At 32.5% G+C, this 27,728-nt stretch overlaps 4 protein-coding genes across 5 annotated transcripts; 2 read left to right on the forward strand and 2 right to left on the reverse strand.

Moving 5' to 3' along the window:
- Window positions 1-32: 32 nt before the first annotated feature.
- Window positions 33-2,308, reverse strand: LOC132696498 (cyclin-Y-like protein 1). The gene is made up of 2 exons (XM_060661356.1): window positions 1,295-2,308; window positions 33-1,145 (listed from the first exon to the last, which is right to left on the reverse strand). The coding sequence occupies exons 1-2, from the start codon at window positions 1,920-1,922 to the stop codon at window positions 757-759; spliced, it is 1,017 nt and encodes a 338-aa protein (XP_060517339.1). The 5' UTR covers window positions 1,923-2,308; the 3' UTR covers window positions 33-756.
- A 4,757-nt stretch (window positions 2,309-7,065) lies between these two features.
- LOC132697099 (methionine-R-sulfoxide reductase B1) lies at window positions 7,066-10,173 on the forward strand. 2 transcript variants are annotated; one of them, XM_060662386.1, is made up of 3 exons: window positions 7,066-8,202; window positions 8,260-8,421; window positions 9,410-10,173. In XM_060662386.1, exons 1-3 carry the CDS (start codon window positions 8,106-8,108, stop codon window positions 9,580-9,582), a joined length of 432 nt encoding a protein of 143 aa, XP_060518369.1. In that variant the 5' UTR covers window positions 7,066-8,105; the 3' UTR covers window positions 9,583-10,173. The 2 variants fall into 2 exon arrangements, with proteins under 2 accessions (XP_060518369.1, XP_060518370.1); XM_060662387.1 differs by having other exon boundaries at window positions 7,699-8,202; window positions 9,162-9,548.
- Window positions 10,174-13,757: 3,584 nt separating this feature from the next.
- On the reverse strand, window positions 13,758-27,266 carry LOC132696293 (YTH domain-containing family protein 3). The gene is made up of 10 exons (XM_060661038.1): window positions 27,053-27,266; window positions 26,943-26,967; window positions 25,592-25,756; window positions 24,854-24,979; window positions 20,432-20,850; window positions 20,051-20,320; window positions 19,170-19,358; window positions 18,910-19,113; window positions 18,473-18,853; window positions 13,758-16,011 (listed from the first exon to the last, which is right to left on the reverse strand). The coding sequence occupies exons 1-10, from the start codon at window positions 27,074-27,076 to the stop codon at window positions 15,964-15,966; spliced, it is 1,851 nt and encodes a 616-aa protein (XP_060517021.1). The 5' UTR covers window positions 27,077-27,266; the 3' UTR covers window positions 13,758-15,963.
- LOC132696291 (monocarboxylate transporter 4-like) lies at window positions 20,858-24,845 on the forward strand. The gene has a single exon (XM_060661037.1). It carries the CDS (start codon window positions 22,911-22,913, stop codon window positions 24,786-24,788), a length of 1,878 nt encoding a protein of 625 aa, XP_060517020.1. The 5' UTR covers window positions 20,858-22,910; the 3' UTR covers window positions 24,789-24,845.
- Window positions 27,267-27,728: the final 462 nt, after the last annotated feature.

A 27,728-nucleotide genomic window follows, 5' to 3' on the forward strand; every position in this document is an offset into this window, starting at 1 on the left:
AAAAAATTAAAGAAACCAATATTAAGCAAATAATATATTACAGGAAAGATATATTTTTATATAAAAATGTTCAAATCTAAGAGCTAATGTAAAATATAGATTCTCCATACTGATATAACTAAGGTAAAAAGTATAAATAGTGAATACAAACATGTATATCAGGAAATATGGGAAAGTCATAATAAAATGACACATGCATATCTATAATTTCCAAATAAAATTTTTTGAACCAACAACCAATTCCAAAATGAAATGCACAATTTCACAATCAAAATCTTTGGAAAAAACATTTCTTGGTTTATCACAGATAGAAAAGATCTGTTGTTGACAATTGACCCGCTAGGAAAGCATTAAGAGTAAAGAGATCTAGCATATAGTAAATCTTCAAGAGTCTGGTTTTAGGCGTCTTCATAGAGTAACCTTAATAAATTCAAAGTATCAGTGGCAATTTCATGTAATGAAAAATTAATTGGGATGAAGTGAATATTTTAGATTGAATCAATCACCATTTTCTACAAATCAGTCTTCCAAAAATTCTGGTTGTTTCACTATTACTGTTAACGTAGACTACTACTCATTGTGATACTCAATATTAAAATTTGAAGCACCTGTTACAATAAAAAAAGCATTTTTGTTTTTAAAAAACAAATTTAAATATGATCTACATAAAATATTAATGAATCTTTAGGTTCAGATAATATATTTAAATGCAAAAAAACTGTAAAATGACAAATTGGTTGGTATTGCAAAGCATTATCACGACAATATTGCCACACTTCTACGAACACCTATTCCCCCATTGGTAATATTATCTAAACTGGACCACTTTTTTAAACCGTTTTTGATAGCTTCAGCAGTATATTTATCTGCCATAACTCTAGACATTGCCTCTAACTTTTGAGCCCTGTCTTTGCTCAAAGGCTCGCTGGGGAAAGTCAGATCATTAGCTTCCGCCAAAGTTCGCAAATCAAAGTAGTACTTCGCATAAACGCTAGATGGTACATTGATATTAAACTGTAAAAGTTCCAGAAATCTCCTTTCCAACTCATTCATATCTTCTACCGTTATATCCTTAAGTATTTGACAGTAATCCACATTCCAAACAGCTTGGTCATCCCACACTTTTGATGCTAGCAAAATTGCTCCTGCATGAAAAAAAGAAGATATCAATTAATAAAGGTAATTGAAAATATCATAAAAATGCTGTTAATTAAACTTTGGAATTTTTTTGTTAAACTTCAATTTTAAAGTGCACTCCAACTAAAAGTTTCATATAGTGAACATTTAAACTAACCTAAAACTATCCTCTTCCAATTGGATGGTTGTATATCTAACTCAGCATAAGTTAAAAGTCTTTCTAAATACACCAAAGTTATAATGGCACATTCTGCAGTTAATTGGGCTGCATTGAACAAAGTTCGAACAAACTTATAAATCTGTCTATGTTCTGGATTGTGTTTGTCATAATCATCACTCACACCATCACGGGTTAAAGGATGAAGTTTTTCATCAAATATATCTATCTGTCTCTCCAAATCTCGATTTTTTATATGATAATAAATAGCTAATGCAACACATTTGACAGTGTTTTTCAAATTGGGCTGGGAGACTGTACTGTCATCAAGATATATAGTAGAACATGAACTGCTTTTCTTTAGAGGTCTAACATCAGCAATTTGATGTTGGCTCTTCCTCCTTATCATACCATTTTCTATGGCGGTTTTTGATCTCTCGATAAATATGGTTTTTGCCATTGGATCCTGTGAAGGATCAGCCTCTCCATCATCCTCTTCTCTTTCACTAATATGTTGTAAATTGGATACGCTGATTTCTCCATCACGAAGTGTCTCTTCAATAGGTATGATATCTCTGTGGTTTGATTGCGGACTTGAGTAAGAACAACAACTGGTCTTATTTCCCATTGCTAGTCTGTTATAGAGATTTTAACCCCCAAATGCAATCCCAGCTACACTAATCGTTTTTACTAATTTCTGACTCATTTTTTTCACTACTAAAAGTTCCGGATTATGTTAACCTTATTACCGAATGCTAAAAACTAGATATTATCTTATCAGCTATGTAGTCACAGGGATGATAACCGTTTGTTAAACACACACATATATTTAAATATCTTATTAGCCGCTGCAGAGGACAAACTCGCATTCCGGTTTCGGGTTATTATAGAATAGCTGGATCTATGGAAACGTTCTTGCAACATAAAATCGAATTACATGATTTTAGAAATATATAAAACTGCTATAAATATTAATCCAAACGACATGTTTTGGATTTCATTGCCATAGATGGATCAAACCATAGAAAGGCACAGTATACAACGGTAAATTTATAATATTACCGGCAATCGGCAATGAATACCACAGTTTGATTTAAATATTTAGCTTGTTTGGAGGTATTTGGGCATGGATTGTCAAAGGCGGAAGCGCGAGGTAACCGTTTTTTAAGAAGGCATTAAATATTTGTTACCTTCATCTTTCTCTTATCATTCTATCAACTCAACTCAACAACAGAATATCAATAACTAACCAAAAAATGTTAGAAATCAGCAATGAGCGACTTTTCCGAATACATGCCTACCGTTATGTATAAATGAAGAAGTGAAGAAGAGGAAGGTGCAGGGTACTGGAAGTTGTGTAGTGTTGTTTGTGAAGCTGTCGTTCGAGGTTCTTTTTTATAGTGTTGTGGCAGTTTATTAAGTTATTGGGAAGCAAAAAATGAGCAATCTTAATTCTCGCTGTTTCCAATTACATCGGGAGCACCTATTTATAGTTCTTTTATACAATGTAGTAGTGGATGGTCCATGGCATAAATGAGAAGATAATCGTCTTTCTGCAATTTCTAATCTTCATCATCTTGCTCTGTGTACACTAATTTGCAAAAAGTGCAGATTCCTTGAACTTGTGCCGTTTATGTAACGTAAACCAAAATGAATATGTTGAAGCTGATTACGCCATATTAATATATGGGTGAGTACGGTCGAGTTCAGCTATAAGTTTTCAATAACCTGGCAAAGAGGGGATGCCAGAAAATACTTCAACCGCGAATGCCCTTTATAAGATAGGCAAGTGTCGCAAAGAAACTTGCCGCTCCTTAAGGAACGGTCGTCTTCCACAAATTAGAAGGAAGCAGTTGTGAACTAGAACGATGATTTTGCAGTTGATCAGGAGGAATTTTGCCAATTTTGCATAAAATCAAATTGAGGCAAGGTTTTAAACCTTCTGGTTGTTTTGTCTTTGGCGTTATCCCTCGTTAGACGCTAATAGTTTGTTGAGGCAGACGCTGCTAGATGGCTCCACCTCGCAGTAAATCACGGAATTATTTAGTTAAAGCATGTACAATTGTGGCGTCATCTTTGGCAAAATCACGGAACCAATTAGTTGCAGCAAGCACCAAGAGATGAGGCACGTACTGGCGCCATCTCTTGTCGACTAATGCATTTAGGCAGCTGCTAACAGTATGAGCTTATCTCTAAATTCCTTGTATTGACTATTTCAAGGAATTGTTATCCAAAACAAGACCCATCTTAATCGAAAAGAATTTATTTCATATAATAAACCGTCATAAACTATCATCAAACTTCTTCATGCTTATGGTAGAAGTAAAGAAACCAGAAATCTTTGCAAACGGGATGTCTATGCCAAGTTTTCTGGGTTTATAAAAAGTGAATTCTCTTTACTCCTAAACATAAACATAGGTAGGACTCACTTTACACTTAAGGTAAGTTCACCATCCGGAAGAATATGTGATTTCTCGTTTCTTCAGGCAACTTTCTTTTTTGTAATGCTACGTTAAGTAGGCCAACAAACCCCGCAGCAAGTAGGAACTGAAGGTTTGGACATTAAAGAGTACATTATTATTGCTTCAATCAGCTGCAATCAAACCAAAATTAATTTGAAATTTAAAAATAAATGTGCGCAAAACATTTGTTTTCTCTGCGACCACTGTATCTCTTCTAATTTCATCCATTCATCATGGTAGTTAGAGTGCAAACGCCGTTGAACAATACAGTCTTGACTCGATTATGAGTTAAGATGATGCGCAACATACCTTGAAACATGAGGTGTTACTACGTCGGGAATTTTTGAACTGCTCATAATGGTAATTGTGTTGCAGAAGCGATGAGAGAGTTCGTCTCAAACCTTTTTGATTCTTGAACTATAAACAAAACTTAACTTCTACTAAGAATTCAAATGTTTTGTTTTGGACTGCCACAAGAATCGTAAAACTAATAGGATTGCCTAATCCGCCGAATCTGTCCGCAAGTGCAATGCGAAAACTCCCGCTGGCTGTGACGTAGGTGAAGTCCTGTATTGACGCGTTTACTATGTAAATGCATGGAAATAATCTGAAACTGAGTAGCTAATATGGCATTTTGTTTGGATAAACACTCGTTATTTTCATTTAGTGTCAACATTAAATCGTTTTAGTACTTATTTATTAATTATTGGAAGTAGCGTAGGGTAGGGTAAAAATAATACTATTGCAATAAAAAATATTTATTAAATATTGTTACACATAAATACATAAAACTAGCGAACAAAACGATTTACTTGTAAAACTTTGTGTTTTACGGTATTCTACCATTTTAAATATACAAAAATCAACAAATACTTATAAACTAGAAATCCCTATTTTTGGATATATTAAAGAACATTAAAAAACAAAAATACATTAGGCATACATAACAACTATTTATAGGTGGTAGTTAAATAATATGTATTTATATGTACCCTCGTATGTACATAATATAAAAAATACATATTACTACATATACTTAAATCTTTATTTTACAATTTTTCCATACTTTCTAATTTCTTTTCTGCGGGTATCATCTTGCAAAGATTTTCTTTTTAGACTAACGTTATATTTTGCTTTTAAATTTCTGAAGTTTAAACGAATTATCGTTCTCAGCTTACAAAAATTTCTAACTAAACTAAATGGTAATTCTTTTTCTGTTTTAAATATTTTTTTTGCTATGCTGTAATGATGATCTGTGGTAATTTTATAAGTATAATCTCCTAAAGTGGGGATATCTGTTTTGTGTTTTTTGGCTAAATAGCCCGCAATGTAATTCAAAGCATCTTCAGCAGTTTCCTTAGCACCCTGATTAAAATCAAATTGATCCTTAGATTCACTTGAAGAAACTGATGAAAATCATGAGCTGCTTTGGGACTCATTATGTAAATTGTAAACAGGCGTGTCTTTAATGTCAACTTGTGCAGTTTCCAAAACTTTGGTACAAATAATGTAATCGGCTAAAACTCGCTCTTCTGTATTTACTTTAGAACTTAAAATACCAGGATTTTTTCCTAACAGAATCATACGAATTCTGTAAACGGCCCCGAGAGGTGTTGGGTGTTCATCTGGACCCCTTCTGCTTCTTATTTAAAAAAAAAAGTTCTCCAAACTATCCTGATTTAATTTATGAGTACAAATATATTTAATATCTAAAGTGGACTTCATGTCTTCAAACAAATTTTGTAAAGAAATAATTGACATTAATATGCCTTTTTGAAAAGTCATTAGGGCGTTTTTTTCAAAAACTCATATTATAAATCAATTCGTACATTTTTGTAATTGGTCATTTTGATTTTTTCAATCTCTTCCGTTGGCATTTTTTGACGGGACACTCCCGTTTGAAACATAGCTATTAAAAATATCGAATCGTAAATTAACATCACCTATAGTGTTTCCCAAATCCTCTGCTATTTTCTTATCTTCTCCCAGCTTATAATGTAAAAGAGCAGTAGAAACATTATTAGAGAGAAGTTGCGTAGTAAGTCGCACATTTTGACGATTTGTTTTTTCAACATCTAAATGCTTTTGGTTTATTTTCCAACAAGCATTGACTTCACTATCGGTTAAGGAGACCAGAGCCTGAAGAGGATTTTTATTTAAAATGAAATTGTCCTTTAGCGTAAATCCCCTAAAAGCCTAAAGCAATAATAAATAAATATGGAACATCAGCAAACATATAAATGTTATTATTGAAAATGGGATGCTTAAATGATATTTTGTGAAGTTCAATAATAATGTCAAACAAAATTTCTTGGGTTATTTTTTGGTCAAAAGTAATAAAAATAGGTTGCTTCCAGTTTGAAAATAGGCCTCGAGCCATAACAACTTGCATATTGTTATAAGGACCTAAAATTTCTTCCAGTCTTCACTTTCACCTCATCATACTGTAAAACAACTGTTCTTTCAAAAGTAGAAAATGATTCACCTGCTAACTTAAGCATTAGCAGAACATCTAATAACATTCTTTGACTTAAATTAAGTTCAGAAGCCAATCTTCTCGAGGAAGAAAGTGCTGGTAGTGGATAATGTAATTTGCTTCTTAAATAAAGGTTAGATTTCTTACTGTAATATCTTAATGTAAATGCTCCGGCTATTTCGTCTCGAGTCCAGTTTACTCGCTTTTTTTTTTGACAATAAATCGATTTGATACTACATAAGTACCATCTTTAAAAGTGTCATGGGTGGTTATTTCTTCAGTTGTTTTAGATTTTGGGGATTTATAATATTTAGTTTTGAAATATCTTAGTTGTCATTAAGAATTTTATTTTTTTTATTACTCTTGATAAAATGACCTTTAGTTCTAATAGAACTAGCTTCTAGCAAAGAATATTTTTTGGTTAAATTATAAAAACTATCCAACAAATCCATATACTTAGCTTTACAATTTATTATTTGTGGTTCGGAGATGGGTTCTGGCCTGGGCTCTGGCATGGGTTCTGGAGATGGAATTTTCTCTAGAATTTCACTTGTGGCATTCGATGTTGTTGCTAAAAGCTCAGACAATACCTGCTGAGCTTGTTTTTTGGCATTTTTGCAATGAAGACTTTTTGATCTAGATAATCCTTCTTCTGTTGGTGGTTTCTGGTTAAATAATAATATGGTGGGAACAGCAGTTTTTTTTACAATCTTTTTTAAAGGTAAACCTAAAATTTAAATTTTTTGGTGAATTTAATGTGTTACTCAAGAAAAAAAGAACCTAATAACTCATTTTGTAATTCTCGTTCGTAATCATTTTCAGTAAAATGAACTGAGCAGACATAGCTTTTATCTGGATTAAGTTTGTCCTCTCTTCTACATCGAACTATCCACTCGTTCCTAATAGTTTGGGATACTAGATCTTTCCCTTTGGGAAAGCGATGAAAACTACATTTTCGAGAACTTGCTTTTTCATCAAAATAGTTGTTATTGCACCCATACACGGCACATCTCTTAACTTAACTTATCCCACTGAAAAAGGTAAAAGAAATGTATTTCTTACCTTTATCTATATTATTATGTGTAATATTTTGAGCTTACCTCCTAACTAATAACACCGCTAATAAGCAGCACGAATACAAAACTTTTAAGTGTTTAATTAAGATTAAAAATACTGTTTTTCTCAGTTCTCGCCACTCAAGCACATACGCTTTTAAAGTATTTGTTAAAGCTTAAAAACACTGTTTTGTCCAAGTTTTTTTTTTACAGAAATACAATTAACACAAACATAAGCGCACTATTCATTAGTTTAAATTATTTTAATTGTTCAAAGAACACAAAATACAACGATTTAATAGGCCTTGAAATGCGTTGACAGAATACACAAAAACTGTTTGAGGACTTCGCTTACGTCACAAGCGACCACGTGCCATGGATAATTTTGGCGAACGTATGTCTTATGGGATTGGGCAATCCTATTAGGTTTACCATTCTTGGGACTACCAGCCTATTTTGCGCGAAACTATGGCATCGTGTCTACCATTAAAAAAATAGCAGTTCAAAATACTTTAACCGCAATTTTTTTCTACTAATAATATACTTATGTAGAAATTGCATCGCGTCAACTATTTGATATTTATTTATTCTTGGTTTGTTTGAATAATGGGCGAATATTTCTCGTGATATTTCAAGCTTTAGTGAATTAAAGTTGCTTTAAACTATGATTGTACAGAACAACCAATAGAGAAAAGTAATATGAACGACCTAACCATAAAAGGTCGTCAGAAAACCAAAATAATATGGATGTATTTTTGTAAGTAACAGTGGAGTGTGACGGTTTATAGCAGACATCAGTTTTGAACTACTTCATTGCTATGGCTCAAAAGGTAGACAAGGATGAACTAAGAACTAAATTAACGCCATTGCAGTATCATGTTACCCAAGAAAAGGGCACTGAAAGGCCATTTTCAGGTTATTGCAAGGGGAAGTAAAGCAGTTATTAAACTGTATTTATGCGTTGTTTTTCAGGTTGTTATAATAAGCTTTATGATCAGGGTACTTACACATGTGTGGTTTGTGAACAACCTTTATTTAGTTCTGAAACAAAATATGATTCGGGGTGTGGTTGGCCAGCGTTTAACGATGTTTTAGACCAAGGCAAAATTAAACTGAAGCCAGATTCAAGTGGAGGTATTTCTAATTTATGGTATATATGGAAGGTAAAAAAATAGATGTAATTGATATTTTAAAATTACATTGCATCTCAAGCTTATTATTGGGCATATTTTTTTGAAAGGTTATCTATCTTTTCCTTGATATACCATTAAAAAATGTTCAAATACAGGAATATTTTGATGGATTAGACCCACTCCATTCTGCTGTAAATAGTTTTTCATCGCAATTTAGCAACATGTCATGTCACAAATTGTTTTAGCTATTCTCAGCTATTATTTTAATTTTACTTCAAATTAAAAAAATCTCATATACATATATAATAAGCACATTTTTCTTCTCAACAAAATAACTAAGTAATATTGTGATTGTGTTACATTGGTTGGTTAGACACTATCAGGGGAAAAGGCTGGAGAAATGATCTGCTTACAAACGCGTGTAATGGAAGTTCATTGAAACTTGACTAATGGGGCACAGAGTTTTGGAATTACAGATGCTTCTTTTGTAGTTTTCCACCCTATTTGAATAAATTTGTTTTGTTCAAACATTTCAATAAATACAATTAGTTTCTATTTTTTTACCTTTTCTTTTTTATGTAACTAACATAGAACATGCACAATTGAGCTTACTATTAATAATATAAACTATTTAGTAATTTATAGTTTAAGATAATGTCATACTCAAAAACTGTCTGATTTTTTTCTTACCCTTTGTGTGATGTTGATAATTGACATATTTTGATACTTTCCTTTGTTTAGGTTGAAGCTCCTCTAATAAATCTGGCTTTCACTAAAACGACTGGACACTGTTTAGAGATATTACACTTATTAACAATATAGATTTGTTACTGTTTTATGAACATCTGTGTTTAAGAAGTGCTAATGCAAATATTTTCTCTCCTTTCCTGTCCCTCAAACCTTTCTTTTTATTTGTTATTTATATTGGTTTGGTTACTATTCTTACCCATGCAACCTAATTCTTGTTCCACATCCTAACCTGCTCGCAGTTGGAGCAAATTTATTACTCCTGATATCCCAGCCAGATAGAATTAGGACAGAGGTGTCTTGCTCTCAGTGTGGTGCTCATTTGGGGCATGTGTTCAACGATGGACCTCCTCCAAAGAAAAAGAGGTTCTGTATCAACTCAGCATCTCTCAACTTTAAACCAAAGAAAAACTAATGATATAGGCTCAAACACCAATTATATTGTTAGATTTGCCTCTAAATGTTATGCAGTTATATTGTTTTGTATGTAACTTAATTAACTTAATGCTCTGCATAATACTTCTGACAAGTATATTGGCTTATTTGTCTTTATAATTGTTTTGATATGTTCATGTTTCACTCGAATTAAAAACTCACTAATTTAGATTCTTATAGTTTAGATGAAACAAAGATCGAGATTGTAATTCAAAACATTTTACTATTCGATTTTGTTGTTCTGGACAGGCTAGGTTCTATTTACAATTGTTGGTTTAATGAGACTGCCAAAGAGCTGTGATTTATGAAAAATCTATAATCGGAGAAACTCATTGGGCTATAGCAGCCAACAATGTAAATAGAACTGGGCCTTGAAATAAGAAATGATTTTTGTGACATTTTGAGATTTTTTTTTACAAGACGCCTATTGATTTCTTTATGATGTGCTTACCTATAACAGGTTATCTAACATTTGAATCTGGCCTAATTCTGACTGATGTACCATATTAGTTAGTTCTTCAATTGCCTAAGACTAACATGATTGAATGTAAAAATATTAATAATAAGGTATATTTTCTGTAATTTTGTGTTTTATTTTCACACTCTCAAAACATTATATCACATGTGTGGTCCATTTGAGCGTCCTTGATCAATAATAATCAAAAATAATAATTATTATTATTTAAAGAGATTAATAATTAAACAGTTCTGGAAAGTATAATATGTTAAAATTACTTATATTAATGGTCTTTCAATTTTATCAAGCATATCCTATACCTAAACTTAGTTTTTTTTAGGTATACACAACTCCAAAAGGTCGTCAAGTTATGAGAAAATATCTCAATAAGTTAAGAAAAATAAAAATAAATAGGTAAATTTTAAAATTTTGTGAAAAAAATTTCCTTTACCTTAATTCAGAAATTCTGCCTTTTCTAAAGCCCAACATGTTGAACTGCATGGTGTCAAATTAATATTATAACTCGTTTAATATTTTTTTAGAAAAAAAAAATAAATTCAAAAGTTATGGATGACTTTAAAAATAAATGACTGTCCCATTTTAAAAAATTGTCTGCAAAATAAAGTTGCAGTTTCCGAATACGGCGTCATAAATATGGGGTATTAGACACAGCGAATTTTTTACGAAAAAATGGCCCTAACTCTGAAAACACTCGGTATAGACCACAAGAACTATACATTGTGTGATTGAGTATAAAAGGGAGTATCTATTAATGCCATGCCAGGGGTTTCATTAAAAAAATATATTTGGTTTCAAAACATATTTATCAATCGCCCTGTATATTTGATATTGATATAATTTAAATTGTTTCTTTTAGTCTCATCTATAAGTTTGTATTTAACATTTTTCTTTAAAACAAATAGTACAGGAGATAAATTACTTTGACACACGATTTGGATACCTTAGACCACTTTTGGCAACCTTAAACCACCTAGAAATAGATAAGAAAAAGGAGTATGTAATGAACATATAATATAAATTACTATAACTTCTTGGGCAACCCAAGAGAGGAAAGAAAATGTAAAAAAGTTTTGGCGTATTTGACAAATGTTGTTAAACCAAACAGCTGAGCTCTTTTTTTCAGACCATTAATAATACAAATTCACATATTGCACCGATGTTACCAAATCAGGCATTGTTTCCACATGAAACTTCACATAGTTTTGTTGTAATTGGGCGCGAAAAGGTAAAATGAAATATTAAGGTTTAAAAGTGCCTATTGTATTTGATACGAAATACAAAATGATACAAAGTAAATTTTTTCTTATAATATTGTTGGAGGGAAAAGTTTCTAAACAACGTATAAAAAATATGTATTTTGTAAATCATAGCGTTTGTTTTTCTTATATAATAATACTTTCCTAATTTTTATTGTTCTATCTATTTTCAGCCATGTTTGTAGCGTGATAACTGGTTTTTGATCCACCGTTTATATAACAAACTACTCTTTATTTTAAACAAAGAATCTCACCCGCGAAAGTTTTTCGCACAGTTTTTTTAAACACCCTGTATGTTCTGTCATGTCTGTTATGTCAACAGCTATTATAGGTTGATATTTAAAACCCATAGTATTAGACATCAATAATATCCTAATAAAATAGATATAACTCAAGTGACATATAGCGTTCTTACAGACGTTAAATAATTAGAAATAACGCAATTTTAAATGGTATTGTTATTTTACCTTACACATTTTTTTAATTTGCGTCTGAAATTATTTTCGGCTATACCAAATTCAGAAATCCTACCTATTAAAGAATGTCTAATAATTGTGTTTTCTGAAATGTCTATTAACCATACAAAGCTGTGGAGAAGACAAATACTTTATAAATTAAATTTAAATACTGAAATTTCGACAATCAAACAGGAACACACTGTAGGAATTATTATATATAATTCAGGGTATCCATGAAAGTCTAGGAATTATTATATATTATACAGGGTGTCCATGAATTTACTAGTCAAGCAACTATATCTACACGACTGACACGACTTATTAAAAAAAATCTTTAATTCTCATTCTATTTTTAAACACAGCCAATAGACCACGAAACAGAACAAGTTGCTGCACACAGTTAGGTACAAATATTCTAAGAGCCAACTAAAACTAATAAATTCAAGACGCCACAGGAGGTATACCAAACTGCAAAAATCTCAAAATTGCGTTTAATGATGGAAAGAGAAGTGCCTACCGAAAATAAAAGACGATTGAGCATATTAATTGGATTTCTTTCTTTTATGGGTGAAATACAGGACAATAATTTTTTTTAAGGAATTAACTAGTTTATTTCTTCATTATTGTATAGTTCTTTACACCAACCTCTTCGTCATTTCTTTCTTCATTTTCATTGCATTGATTGTTAGTTTCTGGATGTATGTTTTCTTTTTCTGATACATTTCGAACAGGTAGAGTTGTATTAAAAAAAATTTGGAATGTAATTTTTTTGTCTATATAATCTATGTAACTATAAGTGACAGTCATCCTAAGAATCCAATAAGTACGGATCGATGTCTAAGTTATGTCTACTCACAACTCACAACAATTTTGGATTTAATTTCATTCGCACTTTTTAAAACTCAAAAAGATAAGGTATTCTCATTATTGTGCATATTTCATGATATAGAAAACTCGGTAAGATTTGCCTAAGCTTGATCGATCACATTCACAACTAAAAAATTTGGTAAAATATCGCATCAAACTAAAAAAATAAACTGGACAAAAAGTGGTTCTTGTGGACTTGCGATAAAGTATTACAAAAATATTATATAAACGTATAAATGTCTTGAATAATTTCGATTTCAAGTAATTTCTTACTTTGTCAGAATAATTGCAAACAGATTCAGTATCTGACACCTTGGTGTAGTTACAGTAATCTGAGCCCTGGCCAGTTAGAAAACAAGATGACACAATGCGATTCTGGTAGTAGTTAAGCTTGATTTATTAATCCCACAGCAAAAGTTTTAAATTAGATTTGACTGTATTATAGAATCGAAAGTATTACAAGTGATATAAAACGGCTCGCCAGTTTTCAAACTGTAAGTCTAAAAAATTTTGTATTAGCAAAATTTAGTATTAGAAAAATTTCTTAGTAGCCAGGAAAAGCAACATAATTTGTCTACAAAGTAAACAAACTTTGAAGGGAACAAGATCGACTTATTGAAATGAAATCATTCATTTCACATCATTCAAATCATTTGGAACCTACATTTCTGAATATCTTCAGCGATCGCAGCGCCACAATAAAAATGAACTAAACAGGCTCTTTTAAGGTACTATTAGAGGGTATGAGGATCCGTCGTTTCGCATCAACTTTTAGTTAGACAAAACGTGGTTCCCTCCAAGCTCAGAGGGAAGTCGGTTATATATGAGGGTAGTAACAACGGTTTATACAAAGTATCGAGGGAAGAAGCTATATATATAAAATTTAATACTCGGCAGAATACCTACGGTTTCATTTTAAAAAACCACTTTCGGCCTTTTGTGTAACAAATGTTAAACCTCCCTGTATAATGCAGAACAAGCCTCATCTCCAAAGAATTGTGTTTTTTGGATTAATATGCCATTTACCGTGAAATTCGATAAGCAGAGGTATTGATAAACAAAGAGCTAGGTGATAAATACTTATATTAAAATAAAATAACAAAATGCATTTATTATAGACATATTTTATTCATTATTTCAACTTTCAACAGATGCCCACTGTTCGGATCACAAAAACGTCTGATATGCGTCCTGTAAGGAGCATCACTTTTAACAAGTTTAGGCACTGTAAAATACAGACTTTTTAATCCTACAAGCCATGTCCTAACTTATTACAGATATATCTTTTACATATTGACAGAAACAATTGCATACAATAGAATTGTATTTACATTTTGACTTCCTGGAGAACTCGATTTTCTTCATGCTGGTCATACAAATATATACAACGCAAACAAAACTATAATAAGAAATAGTTTTCATACAATTGAAAAAAATTTACTCTGCCTTCAATGACCCTTGCATGCATGAAAGAGCGAAATAAGTTTATATTTAGATCTACATACCTAAAATAGAAAGAACATAAATGGATAAGCAGATGCAAGTTGAACTTAGTCTACAGTTCCGCCAAGATAAGTCGGTAACAGTTACCGCTTGGACTCGAGAAAAGTTGAGTATTTTCCGATTAATTCTGGAGATATCGAGAACAGATACTGCTCAGATTTTTCTTTACTGTCAAAACACTAATCATTAGTTATAAAAACTCTACAACTTTTCTCGAATTGAATTTACCACGGTTTTCGGGATGCCAAGCCATATTTATCTGGAGAAAACTGTACAAAGCGCAAACGCTATTGATATAAGAAATTTTATTTATATAATAGTATTAAATAAGTACAAAGCAATTCAAAGAAATTTTATTTATATTAAAATTTTTTGAAAAATTATGTTAGCTACAAACATATTTCTTTAACAAAATGTTTTTTAAATAATGCAATTGCAATAGCTTTACTAATGTTTTTTAATGGATCGCAGTTGGAACTTGATTTCAATCAAATAATAAACAATTCATTCAATAATAGAAAATTATTCCTACATGATGTTAGGATCAAACAAATTGCAAAAATTTAATAAGTTTTCGTTATTTAAATTAATATGAAAAAAAAATACTTGATCCCCTGTGACGTAATATAAATATAAATGTGGTATTAGGACGAGTACAGAGAAAAACATTAGATTGTAACATAAGTTCATCAAAAATTTATTCAATTGGAGATGAAAAAGTACTCCAGTTCATTGATGAAATCTTCAGGTATAAATACAAAAAAAGCATCCAACATAAAAACTCTACACCAACAGTTTTTGACTACAGCTTGTATTTTGCAATAATTAACAAGTAAAATTGGTGATAAAATAGTGCTGACAACCGCTGCTACTCATAAATTATTATTTTTAAATTTGAGATTCTGGGACTGACACAATGATTTTGTTTAAAATATGAACATTTTTTTTTCATAGAATTGATCCAACTGCACAATTTTCCAATCATTACGAATTTTTCCAAACAACCATTAAATACAATAAAACATAGCTTGCGGATTAAGTCTCCCTATCATAAACTATGTAATAATCAACAGACATGTTCTGTGCTTCCAGTCCATCCGCCTTCTTAAAATAGAAAATTGTAAAAAAGAATAACAAATTAGTTTGAACATATTAAGAGTCCATTCAACTAAATAGCCAATTTGTTACATTGTTCGTAGGTTTTGTCCATCGGCACTTCCACAATATTTTTTGTTCATCCAAAATACTATATCACATACTAACAAAACTGCACATTAATTTGGTCCGGAAAAATCAATATTGTTTTGAACTGCATTAGGATTCTTTGTCTTTTGTATCACCGCAAAATATTTTGAAGAAGTCTGCCGCACCAGCGAAACACAAAATCACTTCACTCTTTTGTTTTCCCATTTTAAGAGTCCGCCTTTCCTCAGTTAGAACACGATCCGAATAGTGAGCCGCTAAGTTTATTTTTTACAAATATTCTCTATATAATCCATATACCATTTTAGTATTAGTATTTATTTAGCTTTTTTTTACTTTAATTAACCAGTTAATGTTTACCCGAAGCGTAACTAATCTGTAAATGTAAATGACGAAAGCAAACCAGTGTCAGCAACGTAATACAACCACTAGTTGAAGATTTATCTTTTCTTGATAAATTTTATGAACGAGACACTTAATTTAACTTCAGGTTTTATCCACATGTATTGTTAATGGATTATTAATGGAGACAACATGGAGAAAAGTAATGCCGATAATGGTTGCTTCTATTAATATTTTTCTTTTTATGTATTCCTTTAGCTGCGATGATTACCACGACCGCCTCGGTTTCTGTTGTCTCGCTCCTAAAACAAAATAATATTACTTACTATCACTAACTTACATGTACCGGATGTTCCTATTATTATTTATCTCAGGTACCTGTAAAAAATTCACTTATACTTTTAAAGTATTACATTATTGTAATATGCTGAATGTTTGTATTTTCGTGTACAAATAAGAACTTTATTTTAAACAGAACACTCTGTATATCAAGGCGTTTTTTTTAATCAGAACTTTTTAGACATATTTTATATGTAGCAACCTAACCCTACGTCTTATCGTTTCTGACATATTTTGAATTTAATGCCAAAAGTGACATTTGCATGTTTAAATATATCTACCGATGGTTCCGGCTGAAAGCCTTTGTTATCTAGTTGAAGTTGATTTTCTTTAGTGGCCTATGTTTATATTTTAAAAATAAATAAATACAGAGTGATCTAACATGAAAAATTTAAATGAAGAAATCGTAATTTGGCAACTTTGGTAAATACAAAAATTGTAGAAATAATAGCAATTTTCAGTGATATTTTTTCAAATATCTTGCGCACTGTATGATGGACGAAACCTGAGACTTTCTCTCCACACAATTTACGATACCGTTTAGACCTAATTTTCCCACGTTTTAGAGTTTTTCAGAGTCTTTTTGATTTTTTGCAGACAATCGACACACCCTGTACATAATTGAAAAAATGCTGGAAATAAAGGTTACAGCCCAGGATCTCCCACGTTCCCTGGTCCAAGAATTTTCCCAATGGAGAAAACCGTTATCGAGAAAACATTTTGTTTTGAAACTACGCCGTAATAGTCAATGACGTCATCGCGACTGGCGTGAGTGCGAGAAATATCGATTTTCATATGGATTTTTTCAAATATCTCGAACGGCGTATATGAAAACCGTTAATACAAAAATTGTAGCTCTTGATGTGGCCTTTAATACTGTTTAAACCAATTTTGGTTTACGTCTAATAATTTCCTCTGGAAAAGCACAATTTTCAGGGTCTTTTAGATTTTTGTGCATAATTGAAAACCCTTGTGTATAATCCAAAAATGCTTAAAATAAACATATAGCACCGGATTTTTCTCGTCTGCTGGTTAAAGAATTTTGCTGATTGCGTTAACAGTTTTGGAGAAGAATTTTTATTCTGAAAACCAAAAACACCCAAAAAAATTTCAAAAATATTTAAAATATACTCGGCGGCATTGGGACTTCTACTTCTCTGTCAAATATGAAGTCGGTAGTTGCAAATTTAGGGCACCTATTACGTTTTTTAATATTGCACAAAATATCGCGAACACCCTGTATGATATGTAGAAACCTTAAATACAAAAGTTATAGCTGTCCATACGGGATATATCGTGGTGTAAGACAAATGACACAAATCATATAGTCACAGCCTTCTAGTTATAGCCAATTTTTATTAAAAGAGGAACTCAATTTTCAGTTTTTGCGAATACTGGACACACCATGTACATTTTTAAAAATTACCAAGATTAAAGATTTATAGCACTGGATCTTGTGGACCTTTTCGTCCAATAACTTTGACGATCGCATAAACAGTTTTCGAGAAATCACCTTTTTCTTAGACCCTTGCGAACGCGATTTTTTATTCTTAAAAAATATTTACCGCCCCCCAGCCCACCCCACTTTCAATAGGTCAAGTCAGGGGACTAAGCGCTATTTGTTAAACATGCAAACGTTACTTTTAACATTAAATATAGGATATTATATATGAAACATGTCTAGAAAGTTCAGATGAACTCGTAAATGCCTTAATATACAAGGTGTTCTAAGAAAGTTGTTATTTTGTACAACAATGTAACATTTTAAAAATACAAGTGAATCTAAATAAGTTTAGTCTCTAAGTTTTTTAATGATGATCCGACCCTGTATGCATATTTGCATTGTCTATTACTATAGGGCCCCGTCCAAAAACCTTTTTTTTTTAACTTACAAAGTCTACAGCATTATAATTCAATGCATACACATCAAGGGCCACTGCAAGCCAATTCAGTTGTTTGTCCAAATTAACAAGAAATATTTAATGAAAGTATTTTCGATTATTTGGAACAACATCAAGGTCGTCAGACAGGGGAATGTTTGGTGAGGACTATAGTCAGAGGAGTAAGAATACAAAAAAATTGCCTATTTTATCCAAATTTGACCGAACAACATTTTCAATTCTACATTTGCACTCAAAATTTCCTTTTGGTTAGTAGATAGATTTTGAAATTTATAATAGATTTTTCCAGGGAAAAAAGGAGAAAAATTTTAATGCAAATACGTGATGTTTTCATTTTTCTTTTGCAAATGTGTAATATGTAAATAAACTGCTTGTTTTAACCAAAAGTAACATGGTAAAATATTGCCTCACTCAAACATTCAAATTTTTCAATTTATTATTATTTATTTATATGCAAAGTTACATAAGTAACAGCAAATTTTCCTTGGGAGTAGTGTCGCGCTACTTAAATTAGTCTATTTACCCTATGATGATCTCCGTAATGATCACTTCTATCATTCCTATAGCTTGGTCTGTGACCATCTGTGTCCCGATCGTGATTCCTAGTGCCTACTCGACCTTCACCGCGGTCCACTCTGTTATTACCGTCGTGATGAGAGTCCTTTGGGTGCGAGGGCTGTTTGCGATTGTCCTCCTCCTCTTGCCTTTTCTCATAGTGGATAAAATCGTCGAAAATCGAAGTCGAATGCCGATACGAGTGCATGATCCGAAGCACCTGTAGACCCCGCGCGTGGGGCACCTCTTGAGCGTCCCGAGAGTTTGTCACCGGCTTGTTGTCATTGTTCTCAAGGTGGATGTGACGGAGCTGTACATTTGGCACATCCTTTACATATATCCAACGGACCTTTAATTATTTCACTATTAACATATAGATACCCGATTTAAATTATTTTTTGTTACTTTAAACTGCCCCTTCCATTTGTCTTGTGACCAGACTGAACTGCTGGCATTGTAATCTACAGAGGATACCATTTGAGCCATACCACAAAAATGTCCTGAACCATTTACAGAAAAGAACAAATACACACAACCATTGCCTTCCCTTTCTTTATAAGCCTGATCCAAACGTTTGTTGCCGTGCTCTGTACTACACCAAATTTCATACTGGAAAACGGTGATAATTTAATGACGTTGCAACCCTAATAAACCTGCTACATTACCTTAATACTTCGATGAATATCATCTTCAGAGTAGGATTTTATAACAAAAAATCTAGCGTTGGGGGCAGTAAGGTCGAAATCGGTAGGATTATAATTGTTTTTCCCTCGCAATTCGTCCAACACCGGGTGAGTTGGGGGCTGGGTTTGCGGAGTAGCCATTATCATTTGCATTGGAGGGGGCATCATGCTCTATGAAAACAACTACCTGGTTCATTTCTTTTTAAAAAATCAACATTTTACTACAAAAACAAAAAATGCTTAGGTTTAGTTAATGGGCCCAAACTTTATGGGAGGTTTTTATTAATTTTTTAAAACGAGGTGTAACACTGTGTAATTACGAGTTGGAAAGTGGATCGTGGAAAGCATAGATTATGACAACACCACTGTATTTAAAACAAAAATCCCTCATATTTCGAAGATAAGGAAGAATTAATTTTACAATTTACAATTTTTTTACAATTACATTTTCACATTTACAATTACAAATTTAAGTTATTAACGATTTTAAAGAATATAAAGATATAACATGAAATAGTTATATAGAAAATCTTGTAATTATTGACTTTATATTTTTATTGATTTTTAAATAATAAATTATCTCATTAAAAATTCACAAATACAACTCTGTCTAAACTTAATTAAGCCTTTGTAAAGGAAAAATTTTCAGTCCAACCCCCGCTTTTACATTACTCCAAATTCGGTGGAAATAATTGAAGATTATTGTAAGCTGATGTAATTACAGAAACTAACCAAAACTAAAGACTCTACATTACACATAATAAAAGAAAATCTAAATTGACAGACTCTGTATGAACCGTAAAATCTAGTCCACTCTGTTAATCTTTTGACAGAAAAAATCTTAATAACAAAATCTTTTTAACCTGCATGTGCGAACCCGCCGGAACTTGAGGCGGCAATAATGGAGGTATCATGGGCTGCGTCTGATAAGCCGTCGGTGCCATAGGGTGTTGCGGGGCACGTGGAGGGGGTACCTGAGTGACAGACGGAGGTTGTCTGGGAGGCTGTGGTGGAGGTGGTCCATTCCATCCCAGTCTCACATTAGAAGCGGCTGTGCCTGAAGTTACGTTTGCCGGTAAAATGCTTTTCGGAGGGACTACATTGTTGACTACCGAAATTTGCGGCGGCGTATTCTAAAAAATTAGTAATATTTGCCAGATTGTTGACTTACCCTGGATTAAAATCAAAATATATTGCAAAGGGTACATATACATAATTAATGTAGCGTGAAACACCAGTTTTACCTTATTCGTGTCCCAGGTGCCAATATCCATGTTATGTTTGCCAGGAACAATGGGGCCAGGAGGCATCCCTGGACCTTTCTTTTTCAAACCTTGGTTCTGAATGGTCAACTGGGGCTTCGCGGGTTGACTAGCGATACTTGCCCATGTCGTCTTCTTTTGAAGACTCAGGCTATCTTTGGAATCATTTGATTTCAAATCCAAATTTTGCATAGCATGCTCCACACTCTTTAGGGCATTTTCAGGTATCGCTTGGGTATACATGTTCTGTTGGTCCCGGTAATATTCATCATATTTCCGTTGGCTACTCAGCTGGCTGCCCCATGTGTTATAATCCCCATTGCTATGGAAATAGTTAAAGGACGATGGTTGTCCGGCAAAAGCAGTTGGAGTAGAGAATGTTGTTGATGGGCCAAACATTCCTGTATGATACAAAATGATTAGCAATAATTTTCACTTAAAAAATGGATTCTAGAAAAGAAGAGTAAAATATTTAAATATTGAACTAAGGTGGCTATTACTTGATGAAAATCCATTTATCAAAATAAATAAGAACTAAAAGTTCAGATTTTCACGAAATTATATATTATGACATGACAATTGTTTTGACATGACAATTGTTTTGACAACACCGTGTCTTTATCAAATGTTTGATACATTTGACATTTGATAAAGACACGGTGTAATATATAATTTCGTGAGAATCTGAACATTTAGTTCTTATTTATTTTGAAACATTTAAATATTGGCGAAAATAACTATAGAAGTAAATATATCACCTCCTATATATTTAATAAGATATTAGGCTTACGACCTTCTCCTCAAATAAAATGATCGTCAGTTTTTTTTTCTCGTTTTATAAACGTTGATAACCAAATATTCACTAAAAATTACTAACGCCCCCCACCTATACCAAAAATTTGAGCTACGAAACAAGTAGAGTTAGAAATTAGATACACTGCTTTCCCTATTTATCTCCTTTAGCCCTTTCTAATTCGTGTTATTGTAAATGTTTGTTTGGTTAGGTTAGTTGCATTTAGATAGCAAATTTATAAGATATTTTGTTTATGGATAGTACCAGGTTTGCCATGACTATTTATACCCTTTCTTAGACAACAAATAAGTAAATAAAACAATACAACTTAAATATTAATTGACAAATTAATAAATTACTAACATTTTCAAGTATACACTAACAAATAATTCATTGAATAGGCATATAAAACTTGGTAACATATAACACAACTTAGTACATACTCTCATCAAAACAGACAACAAAATTTATAATTTAGTATATATGACATAAAATGTTATATATTTAACATTACTTTGTTTCTCAATTCCCTATTTATGTTGCGTCGCAATGTCTTCTTAGTACCAAATAGTATTTTTTTCAATTTCGCTTTTTTAATTATAGTTCTATATGTTTCTATGCAATATGTCAAGTCGACTTTAAATTTCCACTTATTAGTAAACCTAAATATTTGTACTCTTACAATTTGTAGTACATTATTTAATTTTAATTCTTTCTTTACCATTATACATAATATATACATATCCAGAACTTTACTGAGAATCCAAAAATTTAATAATATACATGGTGTTACAGTTTAAATTAAGAAAGCTGGTATTTATTCCAGATGAACGGAACACCCTGTATATCTAAAAAATTACAAAAAAATCTATGCAAAACTATGCAACTTTTCTATTTAACTTTTTTTTCTATTGTTCATAGTTTTTAAGTTAAAGGGGAAGGGAACCGTATTTTGGACACTTTGTACTGTTTTCTGCCACAAGAGTATATTGTCCATAAATTATGACATATTCCTCAAAAACACACTTGTTTAACATACTTTTTTATCAGTTGTTTTGAATATAAATTATAATTTTTTTCTTCCTGGTTTGTTTTCTATTATACTAATTATTTTTGCCTCTCCAGCAAGCAACTTAACCACTAGTGGGCTGACTTATTTTTGATCTGAATGTTTCTTTTATAATTCTGATATGTTTATTTACTTCAGCTGATAGTTCGGCAGTATCCCTAACCGCGCCTCCATTCATGTCTGTTAGTTTGCTTATGCTTAATTATTTGTGTTTTACTATTACATAACTTTTTGTTTTCTTTTCAGAATACTGTTTCTGTAGTTTTCTTATTATTTTATTTTAAAGAAATCATTTATGATCCAAGAATTATCATTTCTAATTGTTTTTGTCATTATCATTTGTCATGTTTGATATTATATCTTCTAGTTTTTGTTTCCATGTTTTTTATCCTTGATTTTTCTCTGCTAGAATATCGTTTTTCGTTATTAAGGATTGTATTTTACATGAAATTAAAATTATGTTTTTATTGTATGTAAAATTTAATTGTTTTAGCTGCCAAATGTCACTCAACACATGTCAGAGAAGGTAAAAAATCAATCTCTGAGCATCACGTAGTAGAGTCTGAACTTATTCCCAAAACGACAACAACAAAATAAAAATGTCAGGTACTCCGAAATACTCTGGGAGACCATCATTAAGTCATGCCAGTAGATCGATATTGATCAATCTCGACGACATAGAGCAGCTAGTTACGATACCACCGGATGGAGGCTGGGGCTGGGTGGTCGCTCTCTCGGCGTTTCTTGTGAATTTCATATTAGATGGGACCATTTACTGCTTCGGAATATTTCTGGACGATATCAGCAAAGAACTGAAGGTAAAGCCTACTGATGTGGCAGTTGCGAATTCTGTTCTGAGTGGATTTTACTATTTGGGAGGGCCGTTTGCGTGTGCCGCTATAAACCGCTTTGGTTTTCGAACGGTTGGCTTTGTTGGCGGAATACTGGCAACTATCTCCTTCCTTTGGGCCTCATTTTTAACAAAGATACTACCGTTTGTGCTTACCATCGGCATATTGGGAGGATCGGGGTTCAACTTAATTTACGCCCCTTCAGCCATTGTGGTGGGATTTTACTTTGAGCGATGGCGAGCGCTCGCAATGGCCCTGACGCTCTGCGGTACGTCGTTGGGTGTTATCATATACCCACCGCTAATGATAACATTGTTTCGCAATTACAATTGGCGGATTAAATTTCGAATAATCGCAAGCTTTTGTGCGTGTTGCGGACTACTTATTCTGACATATAGACCGATAAAGCCGACGAAAATCGGTCCGGCGGTACAGTTTAATGACTTTTCTAGAGGGATATCCGCGGCGACACTGCAACGCGATTCCGAAGCGAACGCGGGATTTGCAACCATTTTTCAAAGACTAAGGAATACCATTTTCCCTACAATATCTGAAATTCCCAGGAGCCATTACACGAGCTTTGATTCAGCAGGAAGTAGATCCAGTGATATTTCCAGGTTTATCATGCAAAGGAGGGACACAGACACTGCGGACATTCAATCTACCTTCATCAAATGCGATAGCGATGAATGCCTGCCAGCATCAGAAGCGGATCAACAAATTTTTGGAGCAGGAGTGAAAACGCGTTTAAACAAATGTTGGCAAAGGTTGGCGTTTCTTGACTGTTGCAAATCCAGCTCAGAGAGTTCCATAAATATTAACAGACCAATGTACAGAGACGATATATTTTACGCAGGTTCTGTCTACGCCTTGCCTCAGTACCCAAAGGACTCGCAGCCAGTAGACCTACTAAATCCTTCGTTAATGTACACATTGTCTGTAACCCGCGCAGCGACACAAAGAGATTTGTGGCAAGAAAGGCAATGCCTGTTGTGCCCTGAAGCATTCTTAAGAACTTTAGCCACGATGCTTAATTTTCAAATGTTAAAGTCTCCCCCATTCCTGATAGTAGTGTTGAGCGGTTTTTTATCATTGCAAGGAATGTACATCCCATTCATTTACATCGCCGAAAGAGGAGCAGAACTGCAAATAGAGAAAAGCAAATGTTACATGCTCTTGTCCGTAATTGGAATTTCGAATATCATTGGGAGAATAAGCTGTGGAACCGTCTCATTTTTCCCAAAATGGGATGTGAACTGTATTACTTATGTAGGCCTGATTATTTGTGGCACTGTAACAATCCTCTCAAGTTTTATGAAAACTTTCTCGGAGCAAATCATATTCTGTATTGTGTTCGGATATACCATTGCTACCTTTTCCGTTCTTAGAACCATACTTTTCGTAGAGTTTTTCGGCTTAGAAAATTTGACAAATGCGTTTGGATTAAATATGTTTTTTCAAGCAGTGGCTTCGTTTTCAGGGGTGCCAATATCAAACGTTTTATATAAAATAACAGGAACTTTTGTTGCCTCATTCACATTCTCTGGGGGTGTAATTTTGTTAAGTGGACTTTTACTCATTCCTATTAGGAGATTACTAAAAAGAGAGCAAAATACAAGAAACTAAAGTTGATACCGTTTTTTGCATTTGAAATAGTGCCTTTATTTATTGAAATCACTATAATTGCTTACCGTCCATTGAATAAGAATCATGTGGATATCCGCTTAAAAATGGCATGGGATCCGTCCCATTTGACCATGTGCCATCCCCAACACCGTAAGCCTGATAAGGGTAGGATCCCCCACTACCATAATAACCTGAAAACAATGATCAAGAAGCATTTTTCATTTGATATATACAATACAATATTAGCAGCATCATCTCATGATAATATAGACTCCAATACTTCTTAAAATATTTTCAGATATTAACTAGTTTAAAAAGTAGATGCATATTATTTTCGATATTGAACCTTTTTGCTCAGTTGAAATTGGTTTGTTAACTTCAGGGAAATAGTGATTCTACAAAACTGGCCAACAGTGTTGCAATATCCAACCCAATATAACCTGGAAAAAAATATATCAAAATAGTTCAAATAATTTGAAAGAAGTGAAGAAAAATCTCACTTTTATACTTAGTAAACTAACTTAAAAAATTAAAGTTGGGGATTACTTTAAGAAAAGGATAACCAACTGTAGAACATACCATTAATTGAGGGTTAGAAACTAAGAAAGTGATATGCAACATGACTTACAATTACTAATGCCTCATGATTTATAAACCGCATCCATAATAAAACAAAACTATTTGCATTTTTAAAATATAAAAGGTATACAAATTGTGGATTTTCTGCAACTTTTATTTCTTGTGCAGTTGCTCATTATTGAATATTACAACACTGTATGAAGTGAATGTGCATTTTATTTCACCTGCTGTACTCATATTGTAAAGATCAGTTGCGCTTGAAATGGGGACCGACGTTCCGTAAGCAGTATGCGCGGCAGAACTTTGTTGCTGGGACCTCCATGGTTCGAATTCTTCTGAACTCGTCGCTCCTTCGCCACCTCCTAACTGTTCTTTAGACCCATTGGACACTACAATATGCCCGCCACCATTGCAATTTTAAATTTTATAGTCTTATACAACTTCAAGTGATGAACCAATATATATGAAATATTATACAAACAATTAATTAACTAATTAACTAAAACCAGAAGTAAAAAAAAGGGATGGAGAGAAAACAAGTACATACTAAAATTTGAGCCAAAATCAGTCAATTGGAGAAGATCATTTCTGCAGTTGTGGCCTAGAAATTAGTAGTGGTCGATCTTTTATTAGCATTACTTTAATTGCATGCTACACAAAGAACTCTGATTTTTTTTCTCAAACCAAACTAACCTGATCAATAGTGTTTCAATCAAAATCAAGAAATACAAATACAATACTTAGTGATATAAATTTAATTGAATTTTTAAAATTATTTTGGTCAATTGACACAAAAAAATTTGAGTCGTCAATTCCACAACGCTACTAACCATTCTGTCAGACTTCTAAAAACAATTGCTACTTTTTTGGAAAAACATTTTATAAACAACAATCCCTATATCTCAAAAAAAATCATAAAATACTAAAACAGAAAAATAGCAAAGATTTGCCGGTTTTTATTTAGTTGTGGATTATCACTCACAAACCACTGAGTCAAATCAAAACATAAAGCAGTATCATAAATCATAATTATTCTTTGAAAAGTAACTAATTTAAAGAAAATTAGGTAAATATTGATAGATAGTAAACCTACAAATTAGGACTAAAAATGACAATGCAAAAATACTTCTTAAAAGATAATTAAGATATTCAATATTTTGTCTATCCCACCATCTAGGCATTAAATAGAAAACAAAAGACATTGTTTTTTCTTAAGATTAGGCAAAATGATTTTATATTGGTATTTGCACCACTAAGTTTATTCATCTTACTTTGGGGAAAACATTTAAAGTTTTTCTTGCAACACAACAAATCTGTAGTATTTTGGTGCAGTATGACAATTTTCCAAGAGTTATTATAAGTCATTACCAATACTATGTTTTTTGCATTGTATTTACACCTACAAATAAATCCCTGGGTGCATTAATACCTGTCTGTTTTAGTTCAATTGAAAAATCTTAAGCTTCAAAGTAAATATATTCTTGTATAATTTTGTATAATGTATCATCTTACGCTGGGGTTTAAAATTAAATTACGCTTTACTCCATTCAATATTATGAAAGTGCCTCTACATACCTTGATTTCCCTGTCCTTTCATTCGCTGAACAAAATAAAAAAAGGATTAGTGAATTGGTTTTCATATTTTTACCAATGTACCAAGTGTCAAAACGTATGTTGATTTTTACCTGGTCTGACACGCCTGCTGACATTGACTAATCTTGTATTTAGTCACAATACCCTAAAGTCACGCAAAAACACTACCACTATTGCACTTTCAAACTCTAATTTGCTACACTAAACTGTTTATTTCAGTTTTTTGATAATTAACAGTCTTTAACAATGGCGTAGAACCACTATTTTAGTTCATAAATATTTGCGCAAGTGTACAAGCTGGGGGTTCAGCAGAAGTTGACAGATGTTTAAATCTACGCGCGTAATTTGAATATTTTGCCCAATGAATGTAAAAAATTGCTGTTGTATTTTATATATTTTTAAGCGTTTTATTCTATCTTAAATGTTTCTTTTCTTTTTCAATGTTGTTTCTAATAAGTGATTAATTTTTTACATTTAGTGTGTGCTCTTTTCTGCGATAATGTTCTAGAATGCATTGATTTTGAAACATTTTTTGGGCTATGCTGCCTATAAAGTACTTGTCAGTAAATATATTTGCCATTCTAGTCAACCGAAGAACACAGTTTTTTCATATTTTTGCTCGTGTAGTCGCGGTTGTCTCTGTCGGTCAACAACCATAGAAATCCTGCATTCTATGCATTCAACCGACGATACATCAGATAGCACAGATAATAATGGAAAATTGATTAGGTTTATTAAATTAAACTCCCTTTAAATAATAAATTAACC

The sequence above is a fragment of the Cylas formicarius genome, unplaced genomic scaffold (assembly GCF_029955315.1).
Source record: "Cylas formicarius isolate icCylForm1 unplaced genomic scaffold, icCylForm1.1 PGA_scaffold_1__22_contigs__length_36826433, whole genome shotgun sequence".
In the NCBI taxonomy this organism is placed as follows: domain Eukaryota; kingdom Metazoa; phylum Arthropoda; class Insecta; order Coleoptera; family Brentidae; genus Cylas; species Cylas formicarius.